Source organism: Pteropus vampyrus, unplaced genomic scaffold (genome assembly GCF_000151845.1).
Source record: "Pteropus vampyrus isolate Shadow unplaced genomic scaffold, Pvam_2.0 Scaffold502, whole genome shotgun sequence".
Classification (NCBI taxonomy): Eukaryota; Metazoa; Chordata; class Mammalia; order Chiroptera; family Pteropodidae; genus Pteropus; species Pteropus vampyrus.
The window spans coordinates 479,961-505,022 of NW_011889283.1; the positions used below are offsets into that span (position 1 = coordinate 479,961).

The window sequence follows — 25,062 nt, forward strand, 5'->3', positions numbered from 1 at the left end:
GGAATTAGTTTTATTTACTCATCAAGACATCCAAATCTATAGGATAATGGGGTGCTTTTAAAATGAGTTTTAGGAATCTAGCAATTCCAATAATGATTTTGCTTAGTTGGAACTATAGCTGCAAACACTTCTTATGTAGTGAAGGATCAGAGTGGAGGTGGAGCATGGGGTTGGGGCAGACACCATAGAGGGCTTTAACCAGGGAAGCAGATGGTCAAAAATGGCAAATTTACTTTTTAGAAAGTTCATTTTGACAGCAAAATAGAGAAAATTAGATTGAAGACTGGAGGCAGGAAGTTGATTTCTCCTTTTTTTCCCATCTACCCAGCTACCTATTTGTCCTTCCATTTATTAACTCAGCAAACATTTTTGAATGCCTAGTTCTGAGAACAAATTCTATAATCAGAAAGGCCTATGTCTCATATCCTGTCCTGCCACTTACCAATCTGTGTGACTTGGGGCGAATCACTTAATCAGTCAATAATTCAGTTTTATCACCTGAAAAATAGGACTAATAATAATATTCATTAATGCTTCATAGGTTAGTTAGAAATAGTAAATAAGATTATGTTTAATAACTACTTGGCACCATGCCAGGAATTCAAGCATTTATAAGCTTTTGCTACTTCGTTAATATTAACGGGTTGGAGATACATATTTGAGAGATGTCATGGAACTCTAGATTGTTAAAGTGTGGGTGTGAAGACTTTACTAGAATGAGATTCAATTCAGCAGATGTTTACTGAACATGTACTACTTACAGAGCATCACGTTGGGCATTATGGGAGGGGCAAAGTGTGCCTCCAGGAGTCTGTAGGTCTTAATTTTAATACCAGGCAGAATGTGTTAAATGCTTTAATCATTGGTGGAAATTTGGAAAGCTTTTCTAGAGAAGATGGGGTTTGAGATGGGTCTTAAAGGATGAACAAACTCCAGTAGGTGGATGAGGAGGGAAAGTGCTCTTCACACACATAGTGAATGAGTGGTCCAGAAGTCAAGAGGCAGCAGAATGAGAATGCATATTAAGAAAACTATGGGTTGATAAGTAGGACTAAAATTTGGGATCTCTTTAAGAGGGTATAAGGAGAGAGAAAATATTAAAATAAAGATAAGCGTCAGATTATTTTCCGTAGAGAACTTCGAATTCCATTCTGTAGAGTTTAATATGAATGAATGCTGATAGGGGGCAGAAAGATAATATTGGGCTTGTATTTAGACAGATTTAATGACAAAGGTGATAGGACTGACTATGGAAGAGGGAAAGGAGAGGGAGGAGACCACTTGGAAGGTCATTGGAAGAGTTTGGGCAAGAAGCTTGAGAACCTGAATTGAGGGTCTCGGGGATGGAAGCTTTGTGGAAATAGAATGACAAGATTCAGTGCCTCACTTTTGGTGGGATGAGATGGAAGAGGTGGGTTTACAGCCTGAGAGACCAGGAAATTATAATGTTATTGAGATTGAAAAGTAGGAGGAGATTTGAGAGAAAAGATGGCAGGATTAGTTTTGAGTTGGAGGTGTTTCTGAAACATCCGTTTAGAGGACATGTCCACTTGGCAGCAGACTGTTGTGCCGAACCTAGCAAGTGTGAGCAGAGCTGGGAGCAGGTAGAGGAGTTGTCTGCTCTGAGGCATAGTTGAAGTCATAGAAAACAGGAAATGTTAGGATAGTGAAGGATTCACCTCCAGAGGACTAAATTTCATGAGAGTAGCCAGTGGCCAAGACAAGAAGAGGAATACAAGAGATGTGTGTCACCAGGGAGAGAAGGAGAGATTTACAAGAACAATACAGATGATCAACAGTCTTATAAGCAGCACTATTAAAATGACAAAAGACACTATAAGTTATTTATTAATTGACACGGGGCCACTTGGAATTGAGGATATTATGGGCATTTCCATCATAATGTGTCAGGGATTCATGTGGTTTTGGATAGTTGGAGTGAGTTTCCTCTAGATAAGAATGTTTTCGCCCACCCCTTGCTTGAATTCCTTATTAGCCAGTTATCAGCAGGGATTCAGAGTTTGCGGAAGGATAAAGGAATCTCCTTTCCATTCCTGAGTCTGTGAAGATGCCCCTTACCTAAGGAAGACAGGAGCCAAGCTGTGGGTGCATTGTGCCTGGGCTGCGCATGTGCTAGGTGTCAGCCACACTCTTGTGCTTCTCTCAGCAAACTAATTGAGGTTAGGGGTAGAGTTCTTGGTTGTTCTTCCAGCAAAGTAATCCTAGAGGACAGTTTAAACCTTGGAGAACTTGGCCATGGGTTGAAATTGGCCCAAGAAAAAGTTGGCTACCCCAGAAATGTAAGTGCTTGAGTCTGCTCTTCAGGAGCTTCCATCCGAGGATCTACCTGCCACCATTCTAAGGCTCACCTTTTCCAACTGAGGAGAAGGAACATAATTTTCTTTCTCCAGGGTTTGTGGCAGTGAATGAGTTTAGAGAGTCAGAGGCTAAGGGTGTAGCAGATGGCGTGAGAACCTGGAGAGCCTCTTTTTCTAAATCATGGTCGTTGTTAGTACTGTGAGTTTCTATTTAAATTCTGTTTGGGGATAAAGCAAAACATTGGGCTTTATGTGTCTCCGTACATCCTTTGATCACATTTGTCTCTTTATTTTTTTTGGTCCTCTTGACTCTCTATGTCAGTTTTCTTCTAGAGCTCTGCCCCTGCCCCCCACCCCTGCTACTCTCCTACCTGCACTTGGCTGGTTAGGGCTTCAGGGCTTCCTTCCTAGTCTCTTTGGACCTAAGGATCGCCAAGCGGAAGTTTCTGCTGTAAGGGGCATGGTTTTCATTGCAAATGGGTCCAGTGGGACATCTGAGGTTGCAGCTGAATCTTCATGCAAATAACAATGTTCCCTACCCTGCACTCCCCTCCCTTAGAGAAGGCTTAGGGATGGGACTCCCAGAGCATTTCTAGGCCATTACAGCCTCAGCTCCTGGCTGTTCCCAGAGCCTGAACCTGCTCTCTTGACTGTTGAGTGGGTAAGGAGGACGCTCTGCTCTTCATTTCCCTCCTCTTGTGCTTCTTTGGCTTTCCACTTCTTGCTTTCCTTCCCATTCCCCCTGTTCTTTCCCACTTAACTTTTTCCTTTTTCCACCTCTTTCCTTCCTTCATTCTCTCAAAGAAAAGCAAACACCTATTAGAACATAACTGCATTTAATTTCCTCTTCCTTTCTTCACCTATCCTTCTATTCCATTAAGAACACAAACTAATATCCAATAGTAAATATTTATACCACTTATAAGCCTTGCTGTAAGTAATTTGGTATTGCGGGATGTACAAAGTACCTGTAAAAAATGAATTTGGGGGTGGGGGAATATGTAATGTGAGAACTTTCTGCTGTGTTCATCTTTACCCTGGACAGGGGAAGCAGGAACCAATATAGCTTACAAGGAAATAGTATGGTGTGGCTGAGTTGCAAGTCGGAAGGCCCAGAGTTTGTTTCTAAACCCTCTGTGATCAGAGGATACTTAGCTTCTCTTTGCCATGCATTGGTCTTCATTTTTAAAATAGGGATTGTGGGTATTTGTCATTACTACCTTAGTGGAATGATTTAAGAACCCAGTGACATAATATGTATGTAAATGCTTTGAAAAGTAGGATTATTATTGTCACTTATATGGCTAAATATCTCCCAAACAAAATGTAAAGACTGGATTTGCAGCATGTATAAAACGAGCTGATAGTATTGGATGATTTCTAATGAGTCTTTCAGCTCTTAAATTTTGTTTTTCCCTAGATAGTTCTTGGCATGTAATGGGGTTCTAACAATATTTGGATGGATGGACAGACGGATGATTGGATGGATGGATAGGTGGATGGGTAGATGGGTGGATGGGTGGATGGACGACAGACAGACGGACAGACCAATTAAAAATCCAGTTGCCTTACTTTCCCTTCCATATCACATTGGCACCACTGCCCTCTTCTGGCCAGCAGCAGTATTACTGTGCAGTAAGTCTAGCTGGGCCTTGTTCTACCCTATTTCAGCCCAGCCCCTAACCCTGGCTCCCTGAGCTGGTTCCTTGGGATCCGTCTTTGAGCCTTCAATAACTCACTGCCTCTCTTTCCTCCTCCTCCCCTTTCCATCCTTCTCTCCATCTGCCCCCACAGCACTGCCAGTAACTCAAACCGCAGCACACCGGCCTGCTCCCCCATCCTCCGGAAGCGGTCGCGCTCGCCAACCCCGCAGAACCAGGACGGAGACACCATGGTGGAGAAGGGCTCAGATCACTCCTCAGACAAGTCCCCGTCCACACCGGAGCAGGGTGTGCAGCGTAGCTGCTCCTCACAGTCTGGCAGAAGTGGTGGCAAAAATTCCAAGGTGAGCTGGACACCCCGCCCAAGGACTCTGTACTTGCTGGTTAGCTAGCTGCAGAGAAGCTGGTGCTGGGGGAATGTGAAGTAGAGAACCCCTTCCTTGAATGATCTAATGTGATTTACCAGCCTCCTGTTTCAGAGATAGTCTTTATTCAGTGAGGTGCGGTGGGGCAGGCAGGGGAGACTCTAGTTAAATTTTATCTTCTTGGATGAGCACTCAGAGGGCCTGGGGGCTAGTAAAATGATTCCATGATGACTATCATCTATCCTTAGGAGCTAGGGAGCCTTCTGTTCCCTGCGGTTGGAGGAGGGATGGTACAGGGATCAGGAGCCGTCATCTGTTTAGCTCGTTTATCTTTTTCACATTTGGGTAGAAGGGAGCATTACTTGGAACTACTATAGTGCCAGGAAGAGAGTCCTCAGGGAATGTGTAAAATGCTGTTTTTAAACTCCAATCTGGCCATCACCCTTCCTTCCTTTGGTAATAACTCACTTGATGCTCATCTGGCCAAGAAGGTGGTGACAGGGCCTCTCCATCTCTCCCAAGTATGTCAGGGCTACCACCTGAGCACCCAGGCTTTTGCCTAAGAATAAGCATAAAGTAAGCCCTGAGCATGGTGGGGGTGGGGGTGGGGTGGGGGAACTGTGCTACTTACGATTCCCAAGAGAGTTTCTTCTCTCCCCTCAGTCCTTTGGGAAGCAGGAGACATCTTTGTCTACATGCTCCTTCAAAAAGTTCCTCTTCGCCACTGGACTCACAGGCCCTGGGGTTGGGTGGAGGGACCAGGAGGTTGGGAACTGGCTTCCCACCTAAATTTGTCTTTTGATCTGTTCTTCCTCTTCTTCCCTACCATTTCCCAAATACCTTCTTTGCATGCATGGTTTTAGTCTCACAAGCGCCTCTCAAAAGTAAGCCATCTTTCGTCTCTGTCTGTGGTCTTCCCTCCAGTGTTGAGTTGTCTGTAGTGCTCCGCACCCCTCCCTCTGCCCTCGCCCATTCTGGCCCATGTCTTGCTTGATCCCTTTCCCAGAAGGCCAGCCCCACTGCCCTTGGAAGGCTGGCTTGAAGTCAAACAGGGACCATTCCCACTGCACCCAAAGTCGGAGAACAGACCTATACCCCATCACCTCATGTCTCTGCCTGCTCCCCAAACACTGCCTGAGCTGGGGATCTGCTCCCTCCTTACATGGTGCCATCTAGAAGCAGAGTCCAGCCAGGGGTTAGTTTCATTCCTTTGGGGAAGGGAGGCCCTATCCAGTCAGGCTTCAGGTTCTGATACTCCCATCTACCTGCTTTGGTGGGTGATTCTTGATTCCCCAGATGAGTTGTTTGAAGGTGATGAATTCCAGTAGTTGAGTTCCATGATGCAAGAAAGTGACTTCAAGAGCTCTACCTGGTACCCTCCTTCCCTCTGCCTGCCTGCTGAGAGCTGCTCAGCCTGAGTACCGCTTATCGCTTCCACCTACCACCTAGCTTAGGGGCTCCTGATGTTCTTAGGATGCTGGACACTGATCACCGGGGAACTTTTCTCCAAGAAAGCCATGGTATCAGAACGCGGAGGTTGGTGGACATTGGTAATAGCCATTGCCAGGCCCCATAGAAATGCTGCCAGGTTAGGGAGGCAGTGCCAGAATTTGCTCAGGACCCCAGGATTTCAGGGCCCTGAGGAGAACTTGGAGAGAGTGAAGGGTGAACAATAGGGGCTTTAAACTGGCAGGGTCAGGATGCACTATCCAAAGGGAGAGGAGATGGGATGTAGCCTGAGGAAGAGAATGCTGAGGGATGACTTAATAATAGTCTCAAACCCCCAATTAGTGTTTTGGGAAGGAGAGTGAAAGCTGTTGTCTTTCCCGAGGAAAGAACAAGAGGCTACAGGACTCATCATACAGTCTGTGACTTTCAGACTAAAAGCACATCTTGGCTCTGAGGATTTTAAATGACTGTTACTGGCTGTGGACAAGGAAGGAGGAACTTACTCACAAGGGGTGAGGAAGCCAGAGGAGTTCTCTGTGCTCAGGTGTCTCGGATGTAGGCATGTCTGGCAACAGGGTTTGAGATGACTGCTGTCATCCCTTCCTGAGCCCCTCACACCTCTCTCTGCCTGCGGGAAGAGGAGATGTGGTCAGACATGAGCATCAGGTTATCCCATCTCTCTGCTTCTGCCCACAGTCTTTGCATACTTTTCCATCCTAAGGTGGAAGCTCTAAGCTTCCTTACTTACCTTCTTACCCTGTGCCTAGCAAGGCACTCAGTAACCAAAGCAATATCTATTTATGGTCATTAGTCACCACTTACAGAGTGCCTTTCTTAGTCAGGCGATGGGTTGATAACGAGTCCCTAGTAATGAAGCTCCTAAATGGTAGGTCTTCTTTGGGAAACCAGTGTGAAAACAGGTTTCCTGCCCTTAGGCAGCATACAGTTTGGGAGGGAGATAAGAAACTGCCCAGATTATCCACAAACCAAACCTGATTTGTAGAACCACAGGACTAGTTGGCATGTTATGAGAATTCAGAGGCAGGAGACACATTCATGCGTGAGACATATTTCAGGGAGCAGGTGCTATAAGTCAGGCTGGAACTCCAAAATTTTGGAGAGGCAAAATGAGGCATTATGTGAGCTGAGCATGAACTGCACATTAACCTCGGCCCCTTTCTCAAGGGGCTAAAGAGAAAGGTTACTGAGGGACTCTAGGTTTTCTTCCCCATTGAAGAGCTTGGGTGAGGCAATGCCTGTCCGCAGTAGACACATATTATCTGGGTTCTCTGGCTTTGGACAGCCACACCCCCACCCCATTCTCACCAATCATGACCATCACCACTAACACCACCATCATTTAAATGCAGTTAAAATAGGACTGATTTGTGGGAGAGGGGCACCCTACTACACGAGGTGGAAGTGGCAGCAGCTGTGGTCGATCTGGGAAATGTGTGTGTGGAACACAGTGACTTTAGTAAAGAAATGTGAGAACCAATATAGGAATTATGTTCTATACAGGCCAGGGTCGTGAGCAGAAAGTGAGGGAAAGCTGCAGAGGTGAGTTGAAGGGAAGAGGAGAGGGTGCTCATGTGATGGGGATACCTCTTGCCCTGTTGGAACATTGTCTCAGGTTGACCCAGTGTTGCCATGGCAAGGGATCCTGTGGCTGGAGCTATTGTCACTATTATCCCAGCCAGGCCACCTCACTCTCTGTCTTCAGTCCACCTCATAGAGGAGGTGACTGCATGTATCTTCAGGCAAGCTGGAGAATGCTTCCACTTTCCCCTGGGCCAAGCCTCACACTCCGTGTCAGTCTTCCCTTCTCAGGCCTTCTATTTCCTGTGTTAATGTGTAGGGGCTGGACCAGATGGTCAATAATGACCCTCTTCGGTGAATCTGTAACTCTGCTGCCAAGGCTGAGCTTTCCTAGGGGCAACCCTGACCAGAGCAGTGGGCTAGAAGACGTCAAGGCCTATCCACTTCTCAGGACCCCTCGAGTTTATGCTACTACCCAGCTTCTGCTCTGTAGTGCTGGCTTGGGGCCACTAGAGGGAGCCAGTGGCCATTTCCTGCTCCCACCAGCTTCCGGATCTCCGGCAGCCGTAGGAAAGATGCCCATGACCTCAAGAAAACCCTCCCTGCACTGGGTGCGTTGGTCACCCTGGCTGTGTGTCTCTGAGCTCCTTTCCCCTTGACTTGTTCTGTTTTTCAATCTTAATTTTTTTGGTTTTCTTTTCAGTATGACAGACTTAACCTGATCAAAGTAAGAAGTTGTTTTTTTCTCCTAACTTCTATTAGATGTAGAGCTCCTCTCGTCCCCTACCTTTGTCCCCTCAGCCCTCATCTTCCAAACTCCCAGAGCCTTCACAATAGGGAGGTGTTTTCTAGGGAACTTGGGTCTGTTTGCAGAAGCCTTGCATTCCCTTAGACACTTGCTTTTCAGACCACTTCTAGGAGGCAATAGAAACATGCTCTGCTCAGCTCCCCATCCCCAACAGCTCTCTGTCTTTGGGTACTTTTTCTGACTCCTTGCTCCCCTTTTAGCCAAATCTATTTATAACCTGTAAGAAATTTTCATCCTCACTCCCTAGTTCTGTTCTTTCCATGCCTCCGTCCCAAGGAGATGCATCTCAGTGAACCTACAAGGGCAGGCAGCCTCCTTCCTGCCAGTGAACACCCCTGCTCTCACTTCCAAGGCCCAGAGCCCCTCTGGCTCCCTGCCTGCATGCGCCAGGCCCCCCCTGTCGGACTCAGAGCCTCAAGGATCAAATTTGCCCACAAGAGGCTGGTCAGAGTTCAGGCACTCATGCCCACAGTGGGTATTCTCAGGGACTACCATGGATTAGGCTGGAGGGATGGACACCCATTTTTCCCAGTGGCACCCACAATGGAGGCAGATATAGAAGAAGCTGTGCAGAGATAGCTAGTTAAGGGTAGAGTCTCATGCTGAGGGACAAAAGTCCTTGCTCTTGATGGTAAATTTCACATTTCTCTACTTGAGAGCATGCATTCTTACTCCCTTTACAAAAGAGCAAGCATTCCACCAAAGATATCGCACAACTAGTTAGAGATGGGACACGGGTTTCCTAGTTGTAGCTCTGTCACTCTGAAGTTCCTTATTACAAACAGATTGAGAAAAGTCACTCATCTGTGTGGCAGTACATGAAAAGAGAACATCTTCTTCCGTTTATCTGAGGCAGGAGGGAGAGTACTGTGCAGGAGTAATCATAAAAGATCTTGGGCTCCCCCACCTAGCCCAAGTTCTTGTTGCTCCCTTTCCTCCTAGGATATTACATGAAAGCCAGGACAGAGGGTGAGGAGCTACAGAGAGGGGCACAGAGAGTGTTTTCAGCTGTGAAGCAAGTGTCTGATGACATGGCTTTGGCTTGATGAAATGCAGACAAACTGGGGCAGTCAAGGCTGGCAGTTCCCAGAGTATGCCTTTCCACTGCTGAGGAATGTATTTTAGTGAATATTTGCACAGCCTCATGCCCTATGATCTCAGAGTCAGGACCCAGGAATGTCCCAATGCTGAAATTCTCACAGACTAATTTTCAGTTCCAGGTCCAGGATTCCCATGTAGCAGTAGCTCCCTCAGTGATGAAATAGTTGTTTTTGAATGTTTGGATTTGGCCTCTTTACCTCCTGTGACCTCTGGATTGGAGGAGGAGATGAGGCCGTGGCAGGAGTATATAACCTCCAGATGGGCCATGGTGACAGTCTTTGTTGGGGAATGACCTTGGAGAGCATCTTGAAGAGGGGGATTGAGGGCCTGCCTTGCCATCTGCCCATCTGGCCACATTCTGGCCATGAGAGCGAGTGTAAGGATGAAACGAAACCAGTCAGGCAGCACCACCCATGCCTGTCCCCCCTCTGCTGACACGGATCCCCTTTGGAGTGAAGGCTGATGGTGTCTACAGAGCTCTTCTAGGGGAATGGGAAAACTGGAGAGGGAGAGATCGCATGACCATGCTTTCCTCACCACAGACACACTCACCCACCCTCCATCCCATCAGGCACACATGCAGCAAACTGTGGATCCTGAGATGGTGGCTGCCCTCTTCCCTTAGGAGTCAGAGTCCCTTAAGACCAGGTGGTTGTTAATTTTGTCCAGGATCCACACCTCTGCATACAGTTAAGATGCTGACCTGAAGGAAGACTTTTCCTCTCTCCAGTGATTCTCCATCTGAATAACCTCCTTGGCAAGCTTTCTAAAACTGGAAATACTCCAGCCCCCATCTAAACCTATTGGATCAGCACCTCAAGGGATGAGGCCTAGGCAGATGTGTGTGCATGTTGATTCCTACCTGCCTATCTTCCAAGTGGGCTGTGCATAAAGGACTCCGGGCCTTCGAGATCAGAGACAGACAAGACACAATGCTAGCCATCCGCCCTCTTTCCTTGAAAAACTTAGTTACCATAAAGATGAGTAACCTTTGCCCAGGGCTAGGACCAGAGAGCACCTGAATTCTGGAGCTGGGGTGCAGTCTGGTTTTGTTGGTATTGATTATGGCACCACTAAGTTGGGGAGGACCATTAGCAGTTATGTACTTTAACCTTCCTCCCAGTGCAGAACTCCCAGCCCCTCCCCTGCCATTATCACTGGAGTTGAGCAGGAAGAGGAATTTACTCACCTGCTCACTGAGAGCACAGCAATCCTTTTTGTTCCCTTACGCCAAAGCGTCCCATCCTGCCTTCTACAGAGGAGCTGACTTGGAGCGGAAGGCTGGCTTGGTCTCCAACTGCACTTTGCTTCTGGTCAGGGCCCATTGGGGACTGTGTCTTGGATGCCTGCCACGCATCCCTTCTCCCATCAGAAGGACCTCGTGATGGGGGCTCCGACTTTCTTCCACTTGAGCTCTAGCTGGTGCTGCCACTGCCTGCCACCCCAACGCGGCAGAGCTTCCAGCATGGACTGCTCTCCGGGCTTTCCTTCTGGAGCTGTCTTGAGAAAGGGGGGCCCCTCCCAAGCAGCCACATGGGAAGCATTCGGCTGCATTTGGATTCCTCTCCTTGTCTGCCCTCTGCTGTCTGTGTAACCTTCCTTCTGGTGTCAGGAATACCCTGGCCATGCCCACTGTCTCTTCCCTGACTAATTTTACCTTTTCTTTTATTTTGTCCTTTCAGAAAAGCCAGAGCTGGTATAATGTAAGTATCTCTATTTTCTTCTTGTTGGTATGTGTGGAGCGGGAGGGGCGTGGACATGGATGTGGACATGGTCAGGACATGAAGAAGCATGGAGTGCAGTCGGGCTGCTGTGATCCAGAGCAAACTGAGGGGCCGAGAAGGGTGGGCTTCTCTCCTGACCAGCCCTGCCCCATATCAAAAACCAGATACAGTGGTGATCTGTAGCAGGACAGGACTGCCGGTGGAGGAAGGTTTGATTCAGGGAGACCAAGGAGAGCTGGCGAACCTTATCCTTCCCAAGACTCCTGGGCAAGGCCCTCAAGACTTATTGGGGGAGACCAGTCAGGGAGGCATTCCAAGACCAGACAGAATTCTGGGACTGAGGCAGCCCTGGGCCTGAACTTACGGCCACAGTTTCCTACCCTTATCCAAGACATTTTGGAGGAAATGCAGCCAGAAAACTTGCCCCAATAGTATAGAGACATCGCATGAAATGGAATTTGACTCTCCACCTCCGCCAAGGCGTACCTCAGTAGCCCCAAGGGCATGCCCGTTCTAGAGATATCCACTGTGCTTGGGTCTGTGCTTGGCAAAGTGGTGAAGGTATAACCTGGTGTTATCCATGGGGGTGGTTCAGCCAGCTGCTTCATACCCAGAAACTGCATGGTAAAGCTAGCAGTCCCTGCAAAGGCTACATCTTCTGGGTCACATAGACTGGACCACAGGATTTTGAACTTCTGAGGAGTAATTGGCTGAAGTCTGACAACTGGCCCCTGTCAGGTTGTGATCTGCCCTCTGGGAATGCACAGTGGACTAACTGGCAGTTTGTACCCATGGTTGGGCCTCACGTCATTGTCTATCCGTCTCCAAGCCTGCCTTTCCCCACACTGATCCTAACTGGTCACACAGATGCCACCTTTCCCTGTCCTTAACCCCAGGCTCTACCTCAGCAGGTTACATGGTCATGGAGAAGGTGTGGGATGAGATGATAGAAGTGGAAGACACTCTGGGGATGGGAAAGATGAGGACGGGATAGGGAAGAGGCTTGGGTTTAACGTAGGGACTTGGATCAGAATCACATATGTGTGTTGGAGGGGGTGGGGAAGAATGTTTTCCCACACAGCTTCGTGATTCCCCAAATCAGGCACATGTCAGTGAGCCCTATGACTTCTGACCTGCTGCTGAGTGAGCCTGCCTCTCCCTGGCAGATGGATTGACCTGCCAGGCTTAGTCCCAGCCGGCACAAACAAGGCAGAGCTTGGTGGGTTGTGCTGATAGGAGGGGAGTTGAGAGCTGAGGTGGCCTGAATGGAGAAGGCAGACTCAATGCCTTCATTCCCAGAACTCCCCTTTGTACCCACCTGGCTTCTGGTCCTTTTGCTGCTTAAAGCTCACATCCTGGAGGAAAGAGAAGCTCCTTATGTGCAGGAGGAGAGGTGAGGGAGTGAGGGTGCTTTCTGAGGAGCTGTGTAGTGATTCCGGCATCCTTTGCCTAATGAAACTTGCCATGCTTCTGAGCAGTATTGCAAAATTAGTGCCCCCAAAGGGGAACCGGAAACACGTTCAGACCCGTGAGGCAGTGGAAGCATCCGAGTTGAGTCTTGCAAGTCTTCATCCTTGTTGCTAGGCTGCACGCTCTCCTATCTTTTCTTTGCTCTTTCCATCAGGCTTTTCTGCTTCATCTCATTTTGCTTTCCTTGTCTGCCCCCTGCCTTCATTTTCCTCTTTTTTTATTTTTTTTTTCCCCTTCTTTTTTCCCTTTTGTCTTTCTCCGTTTTACCTCTCCTTTCTCAGATTTCCAGTTTCCTGGCTGGCTTTCTCTTTCCAATTCTCACAGGTTTTCCTTCCTCTCTTCTGTCCTTCTGCTATTCTTTAACCTCTGATTTCTTCTCCGTCAGCCCCACATGTAAGAACTAGCATCTGAGCACTCAGTAGAGTGATAGCTAGAAATAGATGCTGCCTCTTGGCTGGAAGAGCCAGCTGCCAACCAGGGGCCCAGAAGTCGGGTTCTGATGACGGATAAGTGAGACAGCAGAGGAGCCAGCCAGGCGTGGCTGGAGACCTGCTTCCTCACTCATTCCACGTGCAGTTGGAGATATGCAGAGGCAGATGGCCCTCACTCTTCAAATGTCCTTATAATATTGTCCTCCAGAATACATTTGCTTCCTAGTCCTTTCCTGCCTCTCACTCTCTATTAATCCTAGGCTGTCTCCTTTCACCTTCACCCCTTAACCTGAATGAATTACAGGAACATAATTGACTCTCCACCCAGCACAAATCATTAACTCACAGAGGCCAAGTGCACAGGGGACTCTCCTGAGCAGCATTTAGTGATTCCCTCTTGACCTCCCCTCTATGTGATTCAGGCTGTCACGCTGGAGGTCCTTCCAGAAACTCAGTGGCACCAGATGTCCTGGGACCCATCTACAAATTTCTTCCTGCTGCTCCCTCTTCCTCTGCTTTCCGATGTAGGGTCTCCAGGTGGAGGTAGCTCCTTGTGTCTGCTCTCCGTCACCCAGTACTACCCTCTTCCCGGTTCTGCTAAACTTCTCTGTGGTTGTCCTGACTTGGGTTGGGACAGGGAATAGAACAGAACAACACGGAGGAAAGAGATAGAAGTGACAGGTAGACATTGTGAGGAAGAGGCAGAAGCTGAGCAAACAGTGGGAAGCTGAGAAATGATAGGGACCTCCAGCTGGCCTGAGCTACAGATGTCAAGAGCTGTGTCTAGTTTATCTTTTCATTTTTTCTTCATGTGTTTCCACATCCAGAGGATAATCAGCAACTGCCATAGTGGGTAGAGCCCTGGAGAGGCCAGCTTCAAGTAACACTGGGACCCCCTCCTCCAGTTAAAATTCTGCTCTCTTCCTGTGGCTGAGCCAATGCCCTTGCTCTGGGTTTGTTCACTCCAGGGTTTCTGCTCTACACAGCGATCATCACTCTCATATATACTCACTCTGTTGGTACTAGTGAAGCGGTTCCTCTGGGCATGGTGGCCTTGCTTTGATTAGGAAGCTATGATCTGGACATTTTTCCAGAGCCACTTGGATCAGTGCACACAGGAGTGAGGTGCCCCTATACTCCCAGTGCATGTGCCTTTGGATGGCTAGACAACCTGCTCACACATTGCATCGTGTGTGTGTCTATGTGTTTGTATACAAAGTCCCCATAAGGAAACTTCAGTCCACCACCACCCCTGTCCACAGAACTGCCCCCCAATAGTCCGTTCCCAGTTTTTCAGGAGGCATTTGACCTGGTTCTCTGTTTTCCCTTAGTCTTCTCCATCCTTCTCGCTGCCCAAGTTGCTTGAGTTGGTTGGACTCTGGCCTTTGGAAAGGACAGACACCCCATCTCCTCTTCTCAGTGCTGCTGACAGCCCTCTCTGTAATCTTTGTCTTGACACTAGTGGTAGTACTGTAGCTGCTCTGCTGCCCGAGGCCCCATCATTGCACTGGAAGTCCTTCCAATAGGTAAAGGCTTTGCAATCCCCTTTGCATACACTAAGGACAGTTAGAAATGCCCTAACCAGATTCGGGACAGTGAGAGTCAGTGCAGGGTTGCTGACTGTTGGGAGAACATCTCAGACCTGTTGGAGTACCTTGGGTCTGACAGAAGAAGCAGCCACCCAGCACCTCCCTGCCATTCCCCAGCCACCTCTTTCACCTGTCTCTCTTCTGCATTTTACTTTTACCTCTTTAGCCATAATGACAAACCATGTCGGCCTAAAGAATAGATTCCATGAGGGGAAGTAGCTGGACCCCAGAGACATGTGGAAAGACTGAGATGTAAGAGCTTTTGGTCTCTGGTCAGCGATGGTCACATCGAGTGAGTTTTGAAGGCCATGCTGTCTACAACTACCCCGAGTCTCTCCCAGGCCTGATCATACCTAATCCCCCCACTTGACCATCCTAGTTTTATACATCAACGTCCCCAGCTTGGGCTGCATTGCCCCAGTGGACATGAGGTGGAGAAATAAGCAGAAACTGGGCTTTAGCGTCATCAGGGAGCCAAAGGCAGAGTTGGAGGTTGAAGGGGTGCAGTCTGTCTCTGAAGATAGCCCCTGCAAGGCACAGTGGGCTTGCATCTCCGATGAAGCCAACATTCCCATAGGTCTCCCTGGTGCCTCAGGTGGGCAGAGGTACTGTCCTCATCTGCCTCACCTCTCTCCTGGGGGTCAGTCATCTCCACGGCAACCCGGGGAAAGAGCCTTTCTGAGATGGGAGGATAGGTGCCCAGACCCTGGCAGCTACCTGAAATTTAGCACCCCAGTTGCCCGCTGCCCCTGGTTAGGGATGCGGGCTTTTGGTGGAGAGGAAGGGACAGAGCCCATCCTGTGGGTGACCAAGCAGGTCTGGCAGGCATAAGATTGGAGCAAGAGAACAAAGTTTTGTAGGAATGAAATTAGCATGTCCTGGGGATAGTGAGGTAGAAGTGCTAAAAGGGTCTACCAGTGACAACCTTAGGGGCCTGCTGTTATTTTCCCTGGACTGACTCTGCTTCTTCTACATCTACCCCCGTTCATCTCCCCTCTGCTATTTACCCATTATATTGAAAAGTATTCTTGAGCCCTGCTCCTCATAGCCATCCTTAACTTTCCATAGGATGGTCCCATCTCCCACTCCTCTCTTTATTTTTTCGTATTATACCCACACCCACCCTGGCTCTCTTTTCTTCATTCGGTCACCTCCCCCTATCTCCACTGTTCCTTTATCCCACATCTGGCTCCTCCCTACCCAGATCTGGTTGGAGGGCCTTTGGTTTCTTCCTAGGCAAGGCTGGTACTCCACCAAAATTCATCTGTTTTTCTCCTGGGCTCCTCCCCATCCTCCCTCCTCCCTGCTGTACCCAGGGAGGGGGTACCGCTTGGTCCCAGCTCCCAGTGTTTGCCCTAGAGTTAATGTTTAGCCCAGGGCTAATTCCCTCTCCTCAGGCTTGGAGCTACTGCTACTCTGTCCTCCACCCCTCCCCCACTATGTGAGGGAATGTAGGAGAGGAAGGCTGGCACACTGAGACTCATCTCCCGGAGGTTAGACTCTCTCCATGTATCCTGCACCTCCCTCACCCCAATGTATCCCAGAGTCGCCTCCACATCTGGCCCACAGCAATTCTTAGTTTTCTGGGGAATTAGTGTAAGGATCAGAACCTTGCGAGCCTAGATTTTGGGGTCTGGTGTGGCCCAGGGAAGAGGCTCTGATCATCCTGGACATTTTCTATGGACTTGCTGGTCCTCTTATGACAGCTGAGGGCAGGGCTGACACGTGGCAGAGAGAAGTTTAGATGTCTGATTCGCAGAGTTTTGGCAGGGGTGGGGTGCTGGGAAGCCATGCATATAGGATTGGGGACATCTGTGGGTGTGTGCTCATAGATGCCATGTAAATAGAAACAATTTTAGAGGTGTATAAGTATACATGCATTTGGTGAATAGTTTTCGAGCACCTGATATTTGAAACACATCATGCTGAATGCTGTAGAAGATAATAAATCTGTTTGAGGGGTAGATCCTTTCTGGAAAGGATAGTTATCTGATATGGCAATTACCCTGCATGGTGTGATGGATGGAGGCAGTGGCTGCATCCCAGGTGTGTACATTGAGAGAGGGGTACAGACGTTTGGCAAAAGATTCAGACTTTTCTTCTGCTTTCTCCAACACTGCTTAAATGAGAGACCCCAGGTTTCTCTGAATCAGAATCTGAGTTTGGGAGTCAAGAACTTACATTTTCAATGCATTCATTAGGTCATTTTTAAGCACACTAAAGTTTGAGTGTTGCTGCATCAAATTACTGAGACTCCTAGGAAAAAGGCACCATTCATCATGTGCATGCTTGAGACCCTCCTGGCAAGGTGGGCATAGCTGGGGAGGGTGATTGAAGGGCCCCATTCGTTTCAAAGGTCTAACTTTTCCTGGGAATCTAACTCTTCCTAGCCCCAGTGCTTCCTGATCCCTGCTCTTAGCTTTTCTGTCTGGAACCCCTTTCGCCCCCATTGGTCTGGCTCCCATTCCTCTCCCCAGATACCAGCTTCCCTTCAGTGGGCTGTCTCCTTCTGACCTGGGGCCAAATCCTCTGCTTTTAGTATTGTTACTTGTCCCTCAGGTTTAAGCAGCTGCGGGGAATCCTCTTGTCCTTGATCCCCCTCCTGCTAGTGCTGGAGGCAGGGCAGGGCCCCCTGGGAAGGAAGGAGATGCCTTAGACAGCCCCTGGAGCTCTTGACCTCAACTTCTTCAGGCAGTCTGCCCAGCTTCTCCCGTTAGCACGTCTACAGTAAGATAAGTTAAACTTGAAATCTGCTGCTGCTGCTGCTGCTGCTGCTGCTGCTGCTGCTGCTGCTGCTGCTACAGGGAAATGGGTAGATGGAGGGGTCAGTGTCGGGGGGAGAGTGTCTGCAAGAAGTTCTTGGCTGTTTGAGTCTCATATTTCAGATATCATCATAACAGCAGTGCCCTGGTACCTTCTTGTCCCTCTCCCCGACTTGGCGCCCTGGCCAGCTACTTTCCATTGCAGGAAACATCTGCTGGGAGTCCGTCCAGGCAGGCCAGGGGTTACTGGAGGACGTTGGCCAGTACCATCCCCAGATCCTGTAACTTGAAGCATGTGTAGGGCTCTGCCCGCCCACCCGCCCTGCCTCCCTTTCGCCCTCCCTCCTGGCACCAGCGACTAACAAAGAAGTCATTTGCTGGTTAGCCAAGAGGATCAGGGTCTGCGAGGGAAAAAGGGGGTGTGTGTAGGGATGGGAGTGAGAGCTGGCCCTCTTGTCACAGCCATTGGTGGCCACTCTCCCTGGGTGAGGGCAGTGACTCAGAGCAACCAGTGTCCACCCAGAGTAGAGATTGCACATTGAACGGGCTGCCTCATGGGACAGACCAGACAGAGCTGGAGACCTGTGCATCGTTAGAGTTTCAGAGCAACTGTAAGCCATTCTGCTGTGTGTGAATAACTGCTGGGGTCAACCTCTGGACCTGGCTGTGGGATCATCCTCTCCCTGCACAGTTTGCCTATCCACCAGGGGACTGCTGTTCAGCGTCCTTAGCCAGCCCTGTGCACCTGCTGTGTTGTCTGCTTCCTCTGGCCTCAGCTGGCATCTTGGAGTGGCTGTCCACACTGACCAGAAGAAGGAGCTTTGCATCCACTCCGAGTTGCCCTTAGCCTGAAGACCAGCTACAGTGTGGGAGCCGAGCAGGGTGAAGCAGAACTTGGCCATGGGAGACTGGCTGGCCAGCTTGTCCCAAGAACCATGCTGACCACACTCTCCTTCTTGTGAAGTTTTGTGCTAGGAACAGAGCTCTAGGAGAAAAAAGGTGGTTAGTCGGGGTCACATAGACCCTCTGCCAAGAAACCAGAGGTTACGCATCTGCATTCACCCCAGGCGAGTTCTTTTGTTTTCATCCTGCGGGGACAGAAGGGAATCAGCTCAAGGAGCTGGGCTCCACTGAGAGGTGGAACCTTGGAGAGCAATGGAATCTTTGACGGAATCTGGGGTCCTCTGGAGCCTCCTGTTGGAGCAGGACAGCCAGCCTTTGCAGTGGTACCTGAAGAAGGTTACGGAGGTACCTGCTGGTGCGGAACTCTGTTGCTGGCATGGATCTGAGGAAATCCCAGCCGTGAGTGTGCAACCTCATTTCTCTGTACCTGTGTGACAATTCTGTTGCACCTTTGTCATTCCCCACTTGGCCTTGCTACCTGGGGACCCCAGATTTGACAATCCTTAAACCAAAATTCTTTGACCATTTTAAATTAAAATAGGTGAGCCTTGCTTTTGGAGGAGATTGCTTTCAGAGCATGGGGTGAGAGGGAGAGGGTCATGTTCTCTTGTGTCAAGAAGATATATAGTGGCAGGCTGATCATATTGTCTATACTTTAGACTCTAGGAGGCTAAGGCTTGCCTGCTATCCACACTGGCAGCCTGGTAGAATCAGGGCATTTATTTGCAGGCCTGGGTTAAGAAATCACTCCACCCAAGTCAGTCCTTGTAGAACCATGTGGCTTCAGGGGTTAGGATTAGACTTGTCCTCCTTTTTACCACAGCCTTGTTCCAAGGAAGGGAGAGGTTGGAAGATTATGACCAGACTCCTAGCACCTCCACCTCTGTAGATGTCTCAATTCCCATTGAAGATGAGAGAAGCAGGCGTAAGGGAGCAATATGGAAAGAACATCAGAAATAAGAGGACTGCCAGTCTTCAGGCAGTTGGGTGCGTGATGTCCAGTTTCCCCAAGGGAGTGTGTTCTGCTGTGGCATCCCTGTTGTTTCCCTCTTGGCATAAGGACCCTGAGGCCAGGTAGAGTGATGGCTCAGACCAGGAGCTCTGGGTCAGACTGCCTTGGTTCATAGTCCACTCTCCCACTTAGTAACCACATTCTTTGGGCAAGTCGCTTCACCTCTCTGTGCCTCAACTTCCTCATGTAAAATGGGATAATAAAAACAACTCTCTGGTCAAATGAAATGCTGTATGTGCAGGGCCTCTGACAGTACTTGGTGTGTGGCAATAACTCATTCCATGTTAGCGTGATTGTAGCTCTAGAAGGTCAGTTAGGTCAGTTAGAACTTACTGATGGTCAAGCAGGGCTTTTCAGTGTGCAGACTCTGTTTTGTAAGACCAGAAGGCCATTTGGATTGGATATCTCAATATCAGTTTGAAAGTAACAATTAACACGGACCAGAGGCATGTTGTATTCTGGGTCTTTTCTAGCCACTGAAGTCACGAAATGGGCTGGCTTCCAGATATTCATTTCCAGTGGCCATGATACTTGGTTCAAACATATGGCAGGTGATTCTCGAAGTTTAGAATTCTGCTAGATAGCATTGCTTTGGCAAGGGTAGCAGGGTATCCATTCTTGCAAGTACAACTTATTTTATAAGTAACCCAAAACAAAAGTTTCAAATTAACTATAGACAAAGTAGTTAAAAGCGCTGCATCCCAGAAAACCTCCCTAATCTGAAGTCATGCCATTTTCTCTCCTCCAAGTTCCTGAAATTCTTATTTCCTCTAATAGAAGAACCATTAGGTCACTTAGCTCATGTAGTCAGATCATGCTGTGAATGTGGTCTGGCCACAGCCTTGGCTTCCTTGTGGGCCATTCAGCTTTTCAGAAAGACAAAAAATGAATAGTCCAAAGTTCATTCCATTGTCACAACAGCTGTATGCCAGTGGATTCCCAGAGAAGCAGGTGAGAAAGTGTAAATGGCCAAGACCCATCTGTCACCATCACTAGGACAGTCCTTCTGCATGCGCATGATCCTGGCATAAGTAGGTCAGTGAACCGCCTGGGTGGAGTGCAGGTGTCGCAACGCATGGCTCTTCCTGCACTGTGCACTGTCTTTATGCATCATCCTTGCTGCCTTTAATCTACAGGGCACATTTGTTTCTTTTCATGATTCTAAGATTGTAAGCTTGGAAACAGCAGGATTTCTGTATATTCAGCTGGCTTATGCTATTTCCAAGGAGGATCTGCTAGGGCCGTTTTTGGGTATGAGCCTTCTCTGAGGCACCCAAAAAGCTAGGTGGGCACAGGGCCATCTGGAGGCACAGGTGGTGACAGGAGGTGGGTACGGGACCAAAGATTGAGAGATCTGCCACTGATCAACTGGAGGACCTTGGGCAGAGGCCTTCTCTCTGGCTATAGTTTCCTTATTAGTAATATAAGGGTTAGATTAGATAATTTTGTCAAGAATGGTGAGGGAATGAGGTTGGGTGCCTGATGTGCCTTTAGATTCTGTATTTGTGTACTTATTCTAATACTAGTTTTCTGGTTTCGTTTTCTTTTTTTTTTTTCTTGTTTTTCTTTTTTCTTTTTTTTTTTTTGTCGTTTAATACAGTCTTTATAAAAGTGCCATTTCCTCCTAGTTTAATTGAGATATAATTCACACATAACATTGTACTCGTCTTACGTTTTATGATTCTCTTTCCAGTGATGAATTTCATACACACCAAGTGCTTACTGTGTTAGTCACAATAACAACTTCTTTCTGAGGGGTGTGCTGGGCACTATCAGATCCTGGGTCTTTCTGGGGGACCCTTGGGCCCCTGCTTTACTGTCAGGTGGTGCTTCCTGCTGGCAGAAGCAATAGCTGACATGGTGGGTTCCAGGAAGCTCCCTAAAGGTATCCCCACTTCCTTTGTCCTCTTGGGATGTAATGTGGGACTTGCTTAGTAGTATGTTTTGCTTTTTCTCACTGACTGATGTTGGATACAAAGCTTTTCACAGTATCAAATTCTCTCCACAATGTTTTCCCACACTGAGCCCCCTTTGCCTACCCTGGCCTCCTAGAGTGTATGGGATCACCCAGCCTCATCTTTGCCTTTTAAATACACAAGCAGATGCTGTTCCTGCACCTTCCTCCGCAACCCCCCAGAACCTGGGAACATCCCACTAACCTTAGTCATTGTCATACAGGTGTTAAGCCCCACTTACAAGCAGAGAAATGAAGACTTCAGAAAGCTCTTTAAGCAACTTCCAGACACGGAGCGCCTCATTGTTGGTGAGCTGGGTGGCCTGGGTGTAGGGGGCCAGGAAGGAGGTTCAGGAGTCCTAGGATAGCACTCAGGCTGCTTCTGTCTAAAGGTTCCAAGTAAGAGCCAACCCAGGAGAAAGTCTGTCTAGGAACAGGGAGAGGGGACGTCCAGAGCAATGACTCCAGTGGTTGGGGCTTAGGGCTGAGCACCCATGCGTGGTGGCCTCAAGAGAGAACCCAACCAGGGAAGAGTCACTGCCACTCTTCTCTCTGCAGATGGCCCAGCAGTGAAGGAGTGGAGTGATCGTTGGCTGAGGAGGCCATTCGATGATTTTATAGACCTTTCCTACCTCTAGCTTCCGTGCTCCCCTCCACTGTCTCAGGTGTTCTTTGGCCTCTAGGCGGTGGTGTGTTTCACACCCTTCCTGTTCCTGACAGTGAGGTTTTGGGGACCCCCTTGGTGCTGGTCCGAACATACCTAGTCAGTGGCAGCAGTTGGGCTCCCTAATGCTAGTGAGAGGGACGGTATGCCTAAGTCATAGCGGTTTACAGAAAATGCTTCCTGTCTCTGAGCTCTTCTGTCCTCTGCTCCTCCACAGATTATTCATGTGCATTGCAAAGAGACATTCTTCTCCAGGGCCGACTCTACCTCTCTGAAAATTGGATCTGCTTCTATAGCAACATCTTCCGCTGGGAAACTCTGGTAAAGACCCAGGGCTTGCTTCCTTGGACTGTTCCCTTGGCTGTGGCTGAGCAAGCTGCCTCCACTTTCTTCCCTTTGTTGACTTCATACTCTACCCAAGCCTTTTAATAATTAACAAAATCACATGCCTGTGTCTTGAGGCTAGATCTCTTCTAGCATGTCTTCCCCTCACACCCATCTGGGTTTGGAAGAGAGTATTGAGAGAATTTGCTCTTGGCAGGAGTCACTACCAAAGGCAGAATAGTAGAGTCAGAAGGGCCTTGGCCTTGAGACACAGAAGAACTGGCTTGTACACTTTCAGGGTTCTGCAGCTAATTAGCTGTGTGATGTTAGGCTAGTCCTTTATTTTTCCTTTGCCTCTATTTTCTCAGAAAATAAAGTGGGAAAAAATAACCTAGATGACTTTTACAGTTCTATCTAGAGCTACTGTTCTGTTTCTGTAAGTGGCACAGAAATGGTACTTCTGCACATTTATCAGACTGTGTAGAAATGAGAAAGAAAGCTCCCTGGACCCCGAATCAGGACACCCTTGGGCTCTAGGTAAGGCTCAGTCACCACCTCACTGTGGGGCCTCTGAAATTAGGGGCTAAACTAGTTGATCTCTAAGGAAGTTTAGAAATATGTAGACTGACCTGATTTCCTCTGCCTGAACTGGAGTCATGTGAGCACTCTTTGCCTGACTCTATTAATGCCTCTTTTTGCTTGTTATCCAATCTCTGTCCCTGTGGGAATGCCAGCTGACCGTTCGTTTGAAAGACATCTGTTCCATGACTAAAGAAAAAACAGCTCGCCTCATTCCCAATGCCATCCAAGTTTGCACTGACTCAGAAAAGGTAAGTGGGGTCTAATCTTGGACTTTCTACTTCCCGCTCCCTCAAACCTGTCCCCTACTCCTGTATTTCTGTCCTTCAGTTGCATTAATGGGGTGAGAGGCGGTAAAGTAATGCAGATTGCAAGAACCACCTCCATGGTGGGCAGGGAGTTTGGGGTCTGAGCAGGAGTGAGCGTAGAGTGGCAGCACATCGGACTTGGAGCCAGAACACCTGAAGTTGAGTCCTGTGAATGTAGGCATGTTATATAACCTCTCTGTGCCTTGTTTTCTCATGTGTAAAATGAAGCCAGCAATACTATTTAACAGTGTTGAAAGGACATCAAACATTCAAAAACACTAAATTGTAGAGCAGTATCCAAATGTAAGTTGTTATCATCATCTATCAGCAAAGCTCATCAAGAGAGATGAGGAGGCAGATAGGAAATGGATTGTCCATATAGGTTTGGGGAAAATGCGGAAGATAAAATTTAAGGCAAAGAAAGCACTGTGATCTTTAACCAGAACCTGAAGACTAATAGCTTCAGGGCTTGCAGTGGACTAGATTTCTGCCGAACACAAGGCCAACAATGCCATTGGACTCAGGCTGTGACAAGAACAATGAGACTTTGGCTCAGATAAGTCTTTGGTTTGAATTCTGTTTCTGGCATGAATCAGCTTTGCGATTATAGAAGTCGCCTAACTTTACCAGCCTGTTTCTATTTATTAGGTATTATACTAACAGTTATGTTTATTTTCCAAGGTTTTTGTATAGTGTAAATGAAGCAGCATTTGTGAAGCACCTAGAATGTGTTCCATAAAACCTGGTTTTTGTCAGTTTCTTCCTGCATGTTATAAAGCAAGCAGGGATCCCCAATGGTACCTCTGCACATTATCAGACTATTAGGAACTGGGCTGCACAGCAGGAGGTGAGCAGCGGGCAAGCCAGTGAAACTTCATCTGTATTTGCACTCCCCAGCGCTGGCATCACCACCTCAGCTCCACCTCAGATCATCAGGCATTAGATTCTCATAAGAGCACCAGTCTCTGGTGCCAAAAAGGTTGAGAACCGCTGCTATAAAGAGTCCCCACTAATATGTAAGCTCCATTAGAGAAGAGGTCTCTTTCCATTTTCTTTACTGTTGTGCCCAAACATGTAAAATAGTACCTAGCACATGCTAACATTAAAATATTTGTTGAATTAATGGGTGAAAGGGCGAGTGGGTGAATAGATTTGTCTTTTTTCCTTTAGGCTAGTTCACAGCTCACCACTCACTCAGTTCCAGTTTATAGGTGAAAGAAGTTTTTTATAGAGGTGAAAACTTCAGACGAGAGGAAACACTGAGGAAAGTATGAGTGAAATTTGAAGGACTTGGTTGCAGTGGGGACTTAGAGGTCCCAGATACCTGTATGAGCCCCATCACTGGAAATACCTGTGCTGTGATCATGAGTAACAGGGTCAGTAGTATTTGAGGGCGTAATTTGTAGCCTTTTTAGAGGAAGGAGTAGCATGTCCCTATTCGTTATATTATAATGTGTTAACAGACATTTCTTGCCATTTTCTCTTCCAATCTAGCACTTTTTTACTTCATTTGGGGCCCGGGATAGGACATATATGATGATGTTCCGGCTGTGGCAGAATGCTCTCCTCGAAAAGGTAAGGACTACCAAGCTTCTTCCTTTAGCCTGAGGAGAACGCGCATCCAACAAGTGTTCTTTCCCCTTGGGCGCGGGCCTTGTAAAAAGGTTACTCTTGCTTGGGCATCGGTAAGCTCCAAAGAAGCCATATTTCCTCCCGGTCCTGGAAATCCACCAGACCGTATCACTGAGTAGCCTTTCCTGTCATATGAACAGCCAGCCTTACTGCTGCTTGTTGCAGGGCCCTCACCGACTTTAGGCACTTCGGTTCCACTGTTTTAAATGTATCAGGATTTATTTTAATCAGGTATGATAAAACACACAGACATGGAAATGACTGTCCGTAAGTTTTTATGCTCACAGACACCTAGAAGCAGAGGTACATCGTGCCATGCTGGGCCACATGGGGGAAGCACCAGGGTCAGCCAGAAGGCAAAGAGAGCACAGGGAAAGCATGGGCAAGAGCCTTTATCGTGGTTTTCCAGGGAAGGAATGGGTGATACAGGGTAGGCAGGCCAAGTGGTTGTAAGATTGGCTAGTTTGAA

At 48.1% G+C, this 25,062-nt stretch overlaps 1 protein-coding gene across 5 annotated transcripts in view; it reads left to right on the forward strand.

The window, feature by feature from the left end:
- GRAMD1B (GRAM domain containing 1B) overlaps positions 1-25,062 on the forward strand; it is a 217,787-nt gene that overhangs the window by 171,310 nt on the left and 21,415 nt on the right. For 4 of the 5 annotated variants that reach the window (XM_023524858.1, XM_023524861.1, XM_011383000.2 and 1 more), the window contains 6 exons: positions 4,113-4,323; positions 10,924-10,944; positions 21,311-21,395; positions 21,968-22,071; positions 22,809-22,904; positions 24,456-24,536. In XM_023524858.1, coding sequence (XP_023380626.1) covers positions 4,113-4,323; positions 10,924-10,944; positions 21,311-21,395; positions 21,968-22,071; positions 22,809-22,904; positions 24,456-24,536 — 598 coding nt within the window. Of the gene's footprint in view, positions 1-4,112; positions 4,324-10,923; positions 10,945-18,228; positions 18,520-21,310; positions 21,396-21,967; positions 22,072-22,808; positions 22,905-24,455; positions 24,537-25,062 lie in introns of those variants that run through there. The other variant, XM_023524860.1, reaches the window with a different exon arrangement.